Source organism: Delphinus delphis, chromosome 17, assembly GCF_949987515.2.
Source record: "Delphinus delphis chromosome 17, mDelDel1.2, whole genome shotgun sequence".
Lineage (NCBI taxonomy): Eukaryota > Metazoa > Chordata > Mammalia > Artiodactyla > Delphinidae > Delphinus > Delphinus delphis.
In genome coordinates this window covers 70655119-70670931 of record NC_082699.1, presented here as the reverse complement: position 1 = coordinate 70670931, position 15813 = coordinate 70655119, and the positions used below count along the sequence as shown (strand labels likewise).

Here is a 15813-nt window from a genome sequence, read left to right as displayed (position 1 = left end):
GCATGACTCCAAAACTCATGACTTTTTATTATTTTTTCAGGAGTCCACAAACTTCAGGGGCCAGAGAATTAATTGACATGAAGGAAAGGGTGGTACTGGAATGTGCCTATTCCCCGAAACAAGCACTATGGTGACTGGGACTGAACGAATGAATGAGTGAGTCCTAGCGCCTAAAATTCTGGATTGACAATATATGGCTCACAGTCCAGCACTCTTCACTTCAGCGCTGGTGGCGGACAGCTCTAATAGATCTGAGTCTGCGTGTGGCCTCACTTGATATGTGATATTTACTTATCCCCCTACACTAGAGGCTTGTTAACCAGCTAGCTAAGCAAGATATATATATGTCTCATACCTATAGAATGCATCCCACCTTTTCCTCCCAGAGTCTTATCGACCTTTCATATTCAGCTCTTGAGTCTTCCCTGAATATCCAGCCTGGGTTACCTTCTCTTCCCATATATTCCCATGGTAACAAGAGTGTATCCTTACTAGGCAGTGTATCATGTTATGAAATTATCTGTCTGTTTGGTTCTTTCCTTTTCTGAACTGTTTTGAGGGCAAAGACAATGTGCCTTCTTCAGTTCTGTATCCTAGCATGTGCCTGGTACACAGTAGATGCTCAATAATTATATGCCTCACTGGAGCTACAGAAAAGAAATATAATAGTGAGTTTTATCTTTTATTAGCATCTTATCTCCAAGGAAAAGCAGATGGAGCTAGGAATTCACAAATCTGAATCTTGTTTCAGCCCAGAGTTCCTTGGTCCCCTGGGTCCCCATGTGCACAATACGTCCCCAAGAGAAAGCACGTTTCCATTCCTAAGTCCCTGTTCTACCTGGAGAGTTGGACTGGGGCTGGCCCTGTGTAAGCTGGGAGGGTCTTTTAGCATAAAGCTAGGTGAGAAGCTGGCCTTGGCAGCTGGGATCATGCTCCCATTTCCCTAAGCCCCATGCTACTCATGCTGGTGTCCAGTGAGAGTAGAAAAGGGAAAGCTGGAGATTGCCTGGGTGCAGCCATATTAGTGCCCTTTCTACTCTCTCTGAGCACTGCGTCTCATCCGTGAGGGCCCCACTGTGTCCTTAACCACATCAGAGTTAAGTTACCTCTGAGTGAGTTCTGAGCATATGTATGCTTGTGGTTGGGAAGCTATAAAACAAAAGAGTAATGTGATCTGGCTTTAGTGATAAAAAATATTCTAGCAGCCACGTAGAAGAGAGATCAAAGAGGGTAACAACAGTGCCCAAAATTGAAATAGGAATTTATATAAAAACCTAAGTGTGGTTCTTATAGCACTTAGACCAGGGGCTGCCACATAGCAAGTACCTTGCCTGCCTCTTAAATAGGATAACATCTAAAGAAAAAGAGAGGATGTTTGTCTTCACATGGATTTTTGTGACAAGAAAGTATCAGAGCTCTTTGAAATCTAGAAAAAGTGTTTTGCAAATAGAAGACATCGTTATTAATGTAAGTTCATTGTCTAGATGCTGGATTCTAGAGTCTCCCAGCAGGTATGATCTGTGTGACCTCATGCCCTTGGGGATCAACTGAGTTCTGAATTAGCCTGTATGACAGCCTTATAGAGAAGCCCCTATCATATAGTGGGAGCTCAAGAAACAACTGCTTCTCTCTTTTTATCCCACTCCAGTCTGAACCTCAGTTTCCTAACGGGCCTCCTTGAAGTCCCTCCATGGTTGTCAATAACCATGCCACCATTTGCATTTCTTCTTCCAACAGAGATTTCCTGGGGACCAAGGAGGCGTCACTGCTGCTGATGGCCATGTTCCTCCTCGCTGTCTTCTACCATGGACAGCAGGTAACCTGACATTTTCCTCTAACTGCCTTTGATTACTTGGCATTTCCCATTGCCATAAAGTTCACCTGAGAGGCAGCCACTCATCTCTGCAATAAATGACTTCTAGTTGCTTGCAGCAAGTGGTGATTCTTTTTTTTTTCTTCTTTTTTTTTTTTGTTTTTTTCCTTTGACCTCACTGCGTGGCTTGCAGGATCTTAGTGTCCTGACCAGGGGTTGAACCTGGGCCCCAGCAGTGAAGGCGCCAAGTCCTAAGCACTGAACCTCCAGGGAATTCCCAGCAAGTGATTCTTAAAGAATCAATTCCTAGCACGCACCAATTAATAAAAAACTAAGATGGAGATAATTTGGAGAGCAATATGGTTTTCATTCCCTTTAGGTATATCTCTTTCAATAAAACTATTGTTAAAAAAAAAAAAAGAGCTTTTTCAATTTCTGCCTGAGGCAAACTGGGACCCCTCCCAGTTCTATTACTATAGGAGTTGTGTAAACTAGGTAAACATTCAGGTTTGGGGTTTTTTTGTTTTAATTTTTATTTTATACTGAAGTATAGTTGATTAACAATGCTGTGTTAGTTTCAGGTGTACAGCAAAGTGATTCAGTTACACATATACCTGTATCTATTCTCTTTCAAATTCTTTTCCCATTTAGGTTATTCCAGAGGACTGAGCAGAGTTCCCTGTGCTATACTGTAGGTCCTTGTTGGTTATCTGTTTAAATATAGTAGTGTGTACATGTCCATCCCAAACTCCCAATCAGGTTTGAGGATAATCCAGGCCAAGGTTCCAATCCTGCCCTGCCTCCCAGAAATGTGTGACCTTGGGCAAGTAACTTATCTCCCTGAGCCCCTGTTTCCTTCTCTCTAAAATAAGATGGTAATGCCTGACTAGGGCTGTTTTGAAGCATCATTTGAGATGATTGCATGCAGCATTTTGAGCACTGCCTTACAGAAATAGAGGAAGCGCTTCATCACTGATTTGTCCTGAGTAGATAAAGTGCCTACCGTATCGATGCCACGTCCCCATCTGCCAGGATCTAGGGCGGGCACCATGGATAGCACTGTGCAAAATCCCATCCCCGGCCCCAAGGGCTCCTATCTCCTGGAGGAGAGCGGACCCTAAACAATGCAATGGGGGATGTGCAATGTGTGGACCAGACTTGTTCAAGGGCTTCAAGAGTCAAAGAAGCAGGAAATTATTCTGCACGGGAGCATCCTAACAGGCTTCACCCAAGAGGTGTCACCTGCTCTCCACGTCCGGTACGATTTCTCCATGCAGACTCAGACCATGAATTCGGTAACATTCCTCACCTGGGGAGATTCTCACTTCCTGGTAGAGCCAGGCCCTGTCTGCTTCACTGCTGCGCTGTGGATCCCAGTCTCTCTCTCTTTGTGTGTGCTTCCGAAAAAGTAACCAGGAAAGGAAAAAAACAAAACAGGAAGACTCTCAGCCAGAGCAGAAATAGAAACATACCACTGAGAAATCACCATGGAGACAGGGAGGTAACGCATCCTGAGAAGCCAGGGATGAAACAGCTAAAAACCTGGAAGCTAGAGACACATACATAAGTTATTTGTAATAAAGCGAGACGGTCAAATGTAGTCAAGGGGAAAAGAGAGTCAATAACACTTGGCAATCGAAGAAAAGGGGGTAAGAGTTAATATGTGTCAAGCTCCTACTGTGTGCCTGGCACTCCGCCTGTGTTACCTCATTGGATCCTCTCAACAGCCCTAATGGTCGTTATTATGGATCCTGTTTTACAGATGAAGAGAGTCAGGCTACTCAGCTAGTAAGTGAGAGAACTAGAATTCAAACCCAGATCTGTCTCCAAAGCCCACCTTTCCACTTTCTAGATTGGGGAAAGACAGAAAGAATTGTCTGCGTATCTTCACAATGCCAAGGGCATTCAATCCTGCAATATGACCTTACCTTGCTTTTCAGTTTTAGCTGAATTTATGGTGAAACAATAAGCCAAATGTCAAAGTCTGGCCATTTGCAGAATTCCTATATTTAGGTCTTTCTGGTTTTCTATGAGAGCTGGGGTCATGTCCTCCACATCTTAATGGCTTCTAGTTACAGGAGAGGACTCCTTAGTCTGACATGCAAATGACAGCCCATCTGAGGGCCGTGAAGACAGAGTCAGAGAAGGCAATCCTATAGAAAAACACGCGTACACTCCATCACACAGTTTTTAAACTGACAAGTGAGAAATTCTCAGAGATGGCTAAGAGAGAGCAAGTTCAGAGTAGGGGTCTTCGTTCCATAATAAGAAGGATGTTTCTATCTTCTCTGGCACCTTAAGGAATTACTTTGTCCCCTCTCAGTACTCCCTTCCGCAAAACCTTTCTAACATTCTGATTCCGTTTATTCTACTCTCCATTTGTCCTGGGAAAGCAGATAACCTCCTCACATGAAGATGGGTATAAAGTAAGAATGTATAAGTGAATAGTGAGGGCCTGAGTGCTCAGGCGATATCTGATTTCTTTTTTCTTTTTAACTTTCAAAAGGTTTTGAAATTATGTAACTATATCCCATAACTGTAGCAGTTACAGATGTAAGCCTGGGAGTGGGGTAGGTAATATTCAAACGCCAACTCCGCCACTCAGGAAATATGTGACCTTCAGTAATTGACTTAATTTTCTGTCTCAGTTTTCTCGCCTATAAAATGGATATGATAATAACAGGTTTTATAAGTTTGTTATATACTATTACATGAGAATATGATTATAATATACCTCTCCCAGTGATCTGCACGTAGAATAAGTGCTCAAAAGTTGTGAGCTATTAATATTTTACTCTGAAAGCAAGAGTCTGAGACAAACAGGGAATTCCCTGGAGGTCCAGTGGTTAGGACTCTGTGCTTTCACCGCTGAGGGCCCGGGTTCAATTCCTGGTTGGAGAACTAAAATCCCACAAGCCGTGCAGCACAGCCAAACAAACAAACAAACAATGACAACAACAACACAACAAAGAAGAGAACACAGCAAACAGAGAAAGTATTATTATCCATTTGGTCCCAAGGCAGGAGCAGAGACTCAAGTCACTTGAGGTCAGAAAGACAATAAGGAGGACCAGACAGAAACAGGAATCCAAATGCTTGAACTCCTAGGTCCATTCACTTTCCGCCGTGTTCCGCTGCCTGTCTGCTAGAGGATGTTTTCCGCAGGAGTGCGTCACCTCGAGTGTCATTTCATAACATCCATCAGAGTCCTGTTCATCCGGATCAAGTCCGTCTGCTCCTGGGTTTGCTACCAGCGTCCACCGTTTTCCCTTGTGACTCAGAGGCCCTCTCTTTTTATTAAAGGCTGAATAACCCCCATTGATGCCTGGTACGCAGCAGCCTCCCAGTGGGAGCGTGTGTAACTTTACATCTCCAGAGTGACAGAAGCGGTTATGTAACTGCATAACTGGGAAGGCTCATCCTGCACATATGTGGAGCGATATGCCAAACACCTGCTCCTCTGAGGCAGGTGAACATCCGGAACGTTGGACAGAAGAGAGCAGACAGGTGCCTCCTACCTCGTGCCTGATTCACGTGCAGCCCTGAGATTTGGGCTTTGCCTCAGCATCTCCCTTTAGAGCAGAGGAAGTCACACCTGCGCACGGAGACAGAGATTAATGAGGTCAGGTCTCCAGTCACTTCCTTCTAGGTCTGATAAAGACAGGCACTGGAATTGTGCAGCTTAGAAAGAAAGACCCAAGCCTTGGAACGAAATTCTTAAGTTTGCATCCCAGCAGTGCTGCTGGGAGAACAGGTGACCTTGAGATGCTCAACAGCCCAGACCTGCCATTTCTTTACCTGCAAAATGAAAAGTCTAATAGTTATCTATTGAGAGTTGGAGAACAGCTGAATGAGGTCATAGACGTAGATTATAGGGCTTCAGAGCCACAGCTTGGAGCCAGAATGCCCTGAGTTCAAATCCCAGCCTCTATTTGTGAGTCCTTGGGCACCTGACTTCACCTTACCATGCCTCCATTTCCTCAGCTGTGAAATGGGTATAATAAAGTACCTACCTCGTTGAACTGTTGTGTGATTAAATGACCTTCAGTACTTACGGAGTGCTCAGAACAGTGCCTGGTCCAAGGCAAGAACCGGGCCAGTGTTAGTTATCTTTCTGTGACAAGAGCCTGGCACAAAACATATGAACAATGTGTATTAGTTCCCTTGGTACTCTTTTCATGTAGCCGGTTCCTAAATGGTTTGGTAAAAATTAGGAGAGTGCACTTCCAAATCAACTGGCATTTCTTGAGCAAATGCTGAAGAATGGTCACTTTTAAAAACTCAGTGCTTTGCTTTGCTTTGTTTTTCTCTTCATGTCTGCTCTGACCACACTGTTGAAATGATCTCTTTCTTTTTTGTGCTCTCCTATCACCACTCAGCTGACAAAGAGACTGTTTTGCTTATCTCCATATGCCCAGCCCCTAGCACATAGTAGGTACTCAGTAAACTGAAACGGAATACTTTCCTTCCATGGACGTCTAAAAAATATGTGACGCATGCCTTCACGAGACTGGCTTTGTGAAGAGATAGGACTGTACTTGGACTAAAATATCTCTTTATGAACATGCCTTAGATGCAGTGACCTGCAGTCAAAATGTAAAGTATGTTCTTGTCTCGCAACTGGAAAATTCTTGCTTAAGTCAACTTCTGAACTCCAGATTTCCCTACTCATAGCTCTGATTTAAATTTAGTCGGATGAGAGTATTTCAACAGGAAAGAAATTTTTTAAATGATCTCTTGCTTTAACCAACACTGCATTTTTTAAGGGTGGAAATGAAACATTTCATTTGGAAAAAATTGTGGATAAAATCCTGTCCTGCAACTTGACAAATCAAAACTCGATGCTCTTAAGTCTGGAGGGAAAAAAAAATTGAAAGCATAGTTTCGATCAGATTTCATCCACAGACACCTTAAAGTCATAGTAATACTCGATAAATCTACATTTTAGACATTTCCGAATTCTTTTGCATACGTCATGCCTTTTGGTCCATACGATAGACCGTATGATAATCCATGTCTCGCATTAAACGAGATGAAGGCAATTATCCTCATTTTTTAGAAGGGGAACCAAAATACAAGAAGTTGAATGAATTTCCCACAGTCACACAGCAACATGGTAGAACAGGACTAGCCTTCTTTTATGCAACCTGCAGCCACCGCTTACGTTTTTAAAAATTTATTCTTATGCAAAATTTCAAACATATACGAAAGTATGTAAAATAGTATAATGAACTCACAGCTTCGACAGTCACCGGCTCATGTGCAGTCTTTTTTCATCTACATCCCTATTTATTTTGCTCACTGCTCCTTCCCAATTATTTTGCGGCAAATTCCAAATGTCCTATAATTTCATCTGTAAATAATTCAATATGCATCTAAAAGAGAATTTCAGCCTAATCACAATACTATTAACACACTTTAAAAAATAAAACAGTAATTCTTTCATATGTTCAAGACCTTAGGCAATGTTTCAATTTCCTAATTAGTTTATATTTTTTTAAATTTTGTTTCAGTTGGGATCCAACTTAAGTCCATATATCGCCATTGATTGATATGTCTCTCATTTCTTTTTACTCTAAAGAACCACCCTCCATTTTTTTTTTTTTTTTTTGCAATATTTTGTGAGAGCCACTGACCTCTAGAATGTCTCTCAGTCTAGAGTTTGTTGATTGCACCCTTTATAGGGGTATTTAACACATCCCTCTGTCCTTTGTTTTTCCTATATTGGTAGTTATATCTAGAAACTTGGTGAGATTCAAGTTCAATTTTTTTCTGCAAAAAGATTTAATTGGTTAATTTTGTGAACTACTATTAAGAGGCATATAATGTCTGCTTATCTCTCTTTTGTGATATTAGCAGCTCTTGACAATAATAACCTACATTCATTTATATTCTAGGTAGTGATATTCCAATTCTATCAATATTTCATAATTTGCTAGCTGGAATACAGTTTTAAAGAGAACCTTCTCGGGCTCCCCTGGTGGCGCAGTGGTTGGGAGTCCGCCTGCCGATGCAGGGGACACGGGTTCGTGCCCGGGTCCGGGAAGATCCCACATGCCGCAGAGCGGCTGGGCCCGTGAACCATGGCCGCAGAGCCTGCACGTCCGGAGCCTGTGCTCCGCAAAGGGAGAGGCCACAACAGTGAGAGGCCCGCGTACCGCAAAAAATGGGAACCTTCTGCTCGCCAACTAGTTGTTACCTTCAAGTACAGCTCATAAAGCAAAGGCGGGGTAAACGCTTAATTCACCTATAAATTTTTTCCAAGTTTCCCAATAAGCTAGTTCCTGAGCATCATCAAGATGCGATCGATGAGGTTCTATGTTTTAAGTGTCACTATGAACTTTTGCATTTGTCTTTCATTTCGATCCATTGCAATTATTATTCTTATTAAAGTTCAACTTGCCATATATTTGACAGTGGGGTGGTCTACTCCTTTCAACATAACCCCAGTTTCTCTTGACTACTTGCTTTCTGGTACCAAAAAATGTTCCAAGCTTGTACATTTTCCTCCCTAAATTTCAGCCTTTTCTGCAAAGAGTACAAGGTCCCTTTTGTAGGAATTGATATTTTGAAACCACAATCTGGACACTGGGATGATTCATTGCTACTAGGTTTTCATTGTTTCTAGACCTTGATTTCAGTAGGCAGAGCCAGGAGATACATATAGATCATAAGTTCATAGTGATACCTTCCAGTTTTCATAGGACGCTAGGCTTTGGACTTAACCTCATCAATCTTATATCCGCATCTCCTTATTAACTTGCTTTATCCTATAATTCAGATACCATAATCTAACAATAATACTACAAACGCCACCACCTACAAGGTGATTGTTATAAACGCTTTTAAGATTCTTGTTGCACTCTTTCTAGCCTCAGAGTATTTCTCCCTACGAATGTACCATCAAATTATTGTGTTAAAAGGCATTTGGAATAGTTCCTCTCTGTGTGGTTGTGCCTGTAGCTTCATTTGTTTGTTTGTTTGTTTTCACAGAGCTTTTAAAAAATCCATTTAGTTTTATAATTAAGTAAAACATTTCCATGATTCAAAAGTCATGTTTATAAAACAAGATACCATTTTAAAAGTTTAAATTCTATCCCTATTTCCCCTTCCTAGGCTTCCCTTCCTCATCTCATCGGTAATGATTTTTTATGGGTTTTTTACACCTCAATGTTTTAATAAATAAATTAAGAAATATATATATATGGAGAGAGAGAGATGTAGATATGTCCTTTCCTTAGATCAATAATGGCAAACTCTGCATGCATTTCTCCGCTTCAGAGGCAGCCCATCAAAGTACGTACAGAGAAATATTCTTTGTTTCTTTTTATAGCTGTATATAATAGTTTATTCAACCAACAAAATGAACACTTGGATTGTTTCCAGCTTTTGCTATTACAAATTCTGCTGAATGAATAACCTTGCACTTCTGTTTTCTCATACTTTTGCCATCCACTGAGATTTGCACGTAAGAGAAAGAAAAGAGCTAGCTGAATTTCCTTAAGCCCTTGAATTCAGGGCATCTAACCATGTGTTTAATGGTGCAGAATACTGTTCATTTTAATAGTTAAAGTCTTTGAAATAATGACATTTCCCAAAGCTGTGGTAAGTATAGTTTGTGAAATTCTTTAGAAAGGAAGCTCTCCACTTTCCAATGAAAAGGGATGCTAGGACAAGAGGGAACTAATGGTTATTAAATACCTACTATGAGTCCCATGCTCTACCTATAACTTCCTAAATAATTCCTATTCCAAGCTTGCCTGGTCATGAGTGTTCATCCCAATTTTAGAGATGAGGGAACAGAGATGTAGGTACTAGGCCAGGTTACAGTGCTTGAATGTGGGACCAGGACTCTCGGCCATGTTGGTCTCACAACTAAATCCACTATCCTTCCATTATTAGCTCATACATTTCTTCCTTGTTGCCTCGACTGAGCTCAGACTCTAGAATTGGACTCTGGGGTTAAACTCAAATCCTGGCTTCCCCACTAATAAGTGTGTGACTTTGGTCAAGTGACTTCACCAGTTTGCTTCAGTTTTCTCACCTGTAAAATAAGGATCTATAATAATACCTTCCTATGAGCTTTGTTGTACGGATGAAAGGAGTTAATACGTGTATATTCTGTAGCATAGTGCCTGGTACCATCCAAAAAGCACCATCTAAGTGTTAGCTGTCTTTATTATTGTAACTTATTTGTTGAGTCAACAAATAGTGACGGAACACCTTCCCTGTGCCAGGCACACTGCTACACGGTAAGGACGTGATGCTCAGCTGGTGAGAGGACCCCTGACCTCATAGCACTTACAGTACAGTGGAGGCCACAAACAATTACAAAATCACAGGTGCCGTAATCCTAGGAAGGGGAGGTACACGGCCCTATGAAATCTATCACATTCTGATCTCTTCATGTCAGGCAAAAGGCCTCCCGGAACGTTCAGCTCAGGCTCTATTTCGTCTGTCAGGGGTTCTGGAGAAGCCTTGTCCGCCTCCCACGTGTGTGTGCCTGAAAGCTTTCCTTCCCCTTCTGTCCCCTGAACCGCAGCTGGAGTACACAGCACGCCTGGACTTCCTCTGGCGAGTTCAGGCCAAAGAGGAGATCAACGAGATGAAGGAGCTGAGGGAACACAATGAGAACATGCTCCGGAACATCCTGCCCAGTCACGTGGCCCGCCACTTCCTGGAGAAGGACCGCGACAACGAGGTGAGCCCCGGCTGGCCTGGCCCCGGAGGAAGGGTTGCTGCGGGAGGGCTGCAACTGGACACACTGGTCACTCATCCCAAGCTCGGGGAGGATTTCCCTGTCCTCCTGTGAGCCCGTGAGCGTGGAGGCCAGGCCAAGCACATGGCGCCAGGCCACCCAAACTGTCCAGCACGGTGAGATGCACACACGGCCTCCCCAGCGTCCGGTACCTCACGTGTAGGATGGATGCAGTAAGATCTCCAGGGCAAGACTGAACTGGCATTTTAAAGTTTTATGCGTGTGTGTGTGTGTGTGTGTGTGTGTAAAACAATTCCAGTTCGGGGTTATATAACCAAAAGGATTGAAAGTAGGGTCGCAAGGAGATATTTGCACATTCATAGTCATAGCAACATTATTTAAAACAGCCAAAAGTTGAAAGCGCCCAAGGCACAAATGGATAAGCAAAACGTGGTCTATACATAGAGTGGAATGTTATTCAGTCTTTAAAAAGTAGAGACTTCCCTGGTGGTGCAGTGGTTAAGAATCCGCCTGCCAATGCAGGGGACACGGGTTCGAGCCCTGGTCTGGGAAGATCCCACATGCCGTGGAGCAACTAAGCCTGTGCGCCACAACTACTGAGTCTGCGCTCTAGACCCCGTGAGCCACAACTACTGAGCCCACGAGCCACAACTACTGAAGCCCGTGCGCCTAGAGCCCATGCTTCGCGACAAGAGAAGCCACTGCGATGAGAAGCCCGCGCGCCGCAACGAAGAGTAGCCCCCGCTCGCCACAACTAGAGGAAGCCCGCATGCAGCAACAAAGACCCAACACAGCCAAAAAAATAAATAAATAATTAATTTTAAAAAAAGAAAGAAGTAAATTCTGACACATGCTACAACATGGATGAAGATTCCGGACACTAAAATAAGTGAGATATGGCTTAGCCTTTGACCACAAAAGGGCAGCTTTCTCTGAGCAAAGCAAACTAAACCTTCCAGGAATCTGAGTCACAACAAACATTCAAAAAATATTTATGAGGCACAGACTGTGGTATAGGCACCATGCCAGCCCCCTAAAAGGCTCTGGGACTCTCGTGGTGAATTAAATACACAAAGACTTGCCGTCATGTAGCTTATATTCAAGCGGGGGCAGACAGATAACAACCTAGTTCAGAAACACGTCGTGAGGGCACCTCACATTATGACGGGTGCTCTGATGGGTGAACAAAGACCACCTGCTGGTAGCAACTGGCCAGGGCAGGTGTGGTCGGGGGAGCCGCTCAGAGAAGGCCACGTCTGATCTGTGGCTGAATGATAGGAAGGACCAAGTCATACCAAGAGAGTGGGGAAGAGGCAGGACCGTCCAGGAAAGAGAGGACAGCACAAGCAGAGGCACAGGGCGAGGATGGGCTTGGGGTGAACAGGAAGGCCAGGGTAAGAAACTGTACCGGTTTCCCAAGGCTGTTACAGCAAATACCACAAACTGCATGGTGAAAAGCAGCAGAAGTGCATTCTCTCACAGTTCTGGAGGACAGAAGTCTGAAATCAAGGTGCCAACAGCAAGCTCCCTCTGAAGTCTCTAGGGAAGAATCCTTGCTCCTCTTCCAGCTTCTGGTGGCCCCCAGGTGCTCCTTGGCTTGTGGCCCCATCACTCTAGTCTCTGCGTTGGTCACATGGCCTTCTCCCTCCTTATAAGGACATGTGTCCTCTCGTCTTATGAGGGCACTAATCATTAGATGTAGGGCTCTCTCTATGATAACATTTGCAAAGACCCTGTTTCCAAATAAGGGCACATTCTGAGGTTCTGGGTGGACATGAATTTGAGGGGTACACTATTCGACCCATTCCAAGGATGAAGGGTAGTGAGTGATATGAGGAAAGCCTGGGCCAGGGCCTGGCAGTCAGGTCTTATGGACTATAGCAGGGTTGGGGGCACCCTTTTAAGTGCTACGGGAACCTTTGGAAAATTCAAGTGTTCCCTAATCTGACTGGTTGCTGATAGAGTATGGATAAAAGGGTCACAAGACCGGAAGCCAGTTAGCAGACCCTAAAAGAGCCCAGGAAAGGGCCTGCTGAGGAGGCCTAGGATTTGGCAGTAAAATGGAGAGAAGTGGATGAATTCCAGGTACCTTTGCAAGTTGGAGTCAATAGGGCTCCATAACGGAGTGGATGTGGGAGATGAGAAATGGAAAAAAAAAAAAAAAATCAAACCATGGGCTTCCCTGGTGGCGCAGTGGTTGAGAGTCCGCCTGCCGATGCAGGGGACACGGGTTCGTGCCCCGGTCCGGGAAGATCCCACATGCCGCAGAGCGGCTGGGCCCGTGAGCCATGGTCGCTGGGCCTGCGCGTCCGGAGCCTGTGCTCCGCAACGGGAGAGGCCACAACAGTGAGAGGCCCGCGTACCGCAAAAAAAAAAAAAAAAAAAAAACCATTTGGCTCACACTTTAACCACCTAGAAAAAGGTAACTCAAGAGGGAAGTGAAAGATGCCTTTAAATGCCTGAACAGTTATCCCAGGAGAGGGACTGTCCTTACGCAATGAGACTCCAGAGGGTGAACGGACAGTCCACAGGGGATATCTCTGTGCTCTGCGTCATGAGGAACCTTGCGATGATGGAGACCCGCAAGGGCGGGGCCCACATCAGCCTTGGTCACCGCTGGTCCTCGCGGCACAGTTTACCTCCCCTGTGGTCCTGCACGTTAAAGGTTTGTGGAAGAACTGGAATGGTGAGTTCCCTTGCTGAAACTTTCAAGTGGTGAGAGGAGAGCCCTTGCCCAGGATGCTACAAAGGCAAAGTCGGTTGTCTGGGAGACTGCACTAGGACCACCCTTCCAATATGGATTTTCAAACTAAGCTAAACAGGGGATGCAAAACCCACAGGACAAAGGTCACAAACTGGCCGCCTCTCAGACAATCTGATCAGCAAGCCAGCAGCTGGTTGATTGGTTGGCTTGCATGTTTGTTTTAATTGGTAGATCTGTTGCCTTTAGGCGTGGAATGGGCTCTCCAATGTATCCATCTTATCCTGACACTTATGTTACCTGCTGGTCCCCTGAAGACATTTGGGTTTGTGACCTTTGCCTTAGGGTAGAACTGGCGGAGACCTACAGCATTCATCTCCCATCCAAGCATCTGCAGGAAGACCAGTGGGAGAGGAGCCAAGGGCATGAGTCATGTGCTGCTTGAACAATCAGCTCTTGATGAACTCAGGCCCTTGAGAGTCTCTTGGATGTAGATGAAGGCACCAAACACCCTCAGCAGATGGAGTTCTCTGGAGCTGGGTTCAGGCCTGGTTTCCTTAAGGCCCCCTAAGGTCAGGGGATTTGTTACAAGAGCTTCTTAACAAAGCCAGGAAAGCAGAGAGAGTGTCGTTGTACATCAACCATGACCAGCAGACGGGGCAGATGAAACACTGGAGCCCTCAGAGGGAAGCCCCGAAAAGGCACGAGAGGAAAGCTCCTTTCAATCAAGACACCAAAACAAAGAGATATTTGGAACCAGTGGGGAAGAGCAAGAATGCACTGGCTTCATCCTGAAAGGAAGGAAACCAACCAGAGACGCCAAGACCCCAAGTCATCAGCTGTTATTCGGGCCCAACCCCCTGGAGCAAAATAAGTGTCAGGTTCAGCCTTAATCCCATGTATAAGACATTTTCAGTAGAAAGTCTTGTCAGGCTTATTTGTGGCTTTGTAAATATTTAAACAGTTCATACTCGGCTAGGCTTAAACAGAGAAAAATTTCACATTGCCTGGAGAATGTACACATTATGATGTAATACCATTTTCTGAACACCTACTGTGTGCCAGGTACTAAGACAGGCAATGGATGAAAATGATCTTTCATTCTATTCACAACCATAAGAGGAGCATTCTGTCATCCCCACGTTAAGGATGAAGAAACTGGGGTTCAGAGAGGTCCGTGATGTTCCTCTATTTAAGCTATGGCTCTGATCCAGTCCCTCAGATTTCTTCCATCTGTGCCACGTTACCCCATTACTGTGCTGCTACCCATGCTGCCCCTGGGAGTCTGTCCCGATGAGGGAGTGTGTGCGTGTGTGTACGATGGTTATGGGAGGTGTCTGTGTGGCAGGACTTGTACTGTGTAGGTGTTCAGAAGCATTGAGATGTGTGTAAATAGGAATGTATGAGTGGAAAACTTCAGTGTTTGTATGTGTCTGTGTCTGTGTGTGTGTGTAGGACACACAGGCAGAGTAGTGTAAGATGTGAAGGGGTGACAGGCAGAGGCAGGACAGCTGTAGCCTGCAAGAACTCCCAATTTTGTGCTCTGTTTCCATAAGAGGCATTTTTATCTTCTCCTCTTGCTACAAACCTGAACTGTGATACAAACCTCTGAATATCTGATTAGGGGCCATTTGTGAGTTTGGGTTCCAGCTTTCATGGGGCAACAGCAGTGCCCGTGGATGCAGGCAATAAGGAGATAAGAATGATTATCCCTATTTCATCGATGAAGAAGCTGAGGCTCAGAGAAGTAAAGGAACTTGCCCAAGGTCACAAAGCTAGTGCGTAGTGAGCTGGAATTCAAGTCCAGGTATGTGTAACTTCAAAGCCGAATTTTGGTTTTTTTTCCCTCCATCTTGCTGTTAGGGCGTGAGTGGCAGAGAAGGGGGAGCAGTGACAAGAGGTGGCTCAAAGCATCCAAGCACAGGGCAGTGGACAGAGCCTCGCCCTCCGGAGCATCCTGTCTGAGTCTGTTCCAGGGCCAACCTCTGTGTCACCCACACAGAGGTCCTGGCAGCTTCTGTGGTACCACTGGACTTTTGGCTTAGAATAGCACTCACCACCCCAGGCAGGGACTTTCTTGCTGATAAGGCCAGCTGGGCTGGGTCATCCGTGTCAGGCAGGCTCTCGCTGAGTCCCAGGAAACCTGCTCACTCATCCTGGCTTATTAGACCTGCTGAAAGGACACTGACAAGGGCAGCTGTCTCAGGTGCTGGACAGTCCGCACAGCACAAATTCCATCTCTGCCACTAACCAGCTGTGTGACTTGGGGCGGCTTACCCAACCTCTCTGAGTCCATTTTGTCATCCAGCTGATGAGGAAATGATACCAACCTTGCTGAGTTGGTGTGAGAATTCAGCTGGGTAGGAGCACGGGAAGTGTCCAATGCAGCCGGCTGTGAGGGGGGCTCAGTAGAGAAAAGTCATTCGGTGCACCTGAAAGTCTGGTGCCTTGCATTCTGTCCTGGCTCTTCCTCTCACTATTTTGTGACCGTGAACAAGTGGTGAACCTCTCCGGACCTCATTTTCCTCATCTCCAAAGTAACAGTACTTCCCAACTGTATGTTACAACCTTTACATGTGT

The 15813-nt window shown here is 44.8% G+C and overlaps 1 protein-coding gene across 1 annotated transcript in view; it reads left to right on the top strand.

Annotated features, from left to right (window-relative positions):
• The window catches only part of ADCY8 (adenylate cyclase 8), a 217567-nt gene that overhangs the window by 178542 nt on the left and 23212 nt on the right, over nucleotides 1-15813 (top strand). The window contains exons 13-14 of the mRNA XM_060035308.1: nucleotides 1738-1816; nucleotides 10356-10514. Of these exons, the coding sequence (XP_059891291.1) occupies nucleotides 1738-1816; nucleotides 10356-10514 (238 nt within the window). The remainder of the gene's footprint in view (nucleotides 1-1737; nucleotides 1817-10355; nucleotides 10515-15813) is intronic.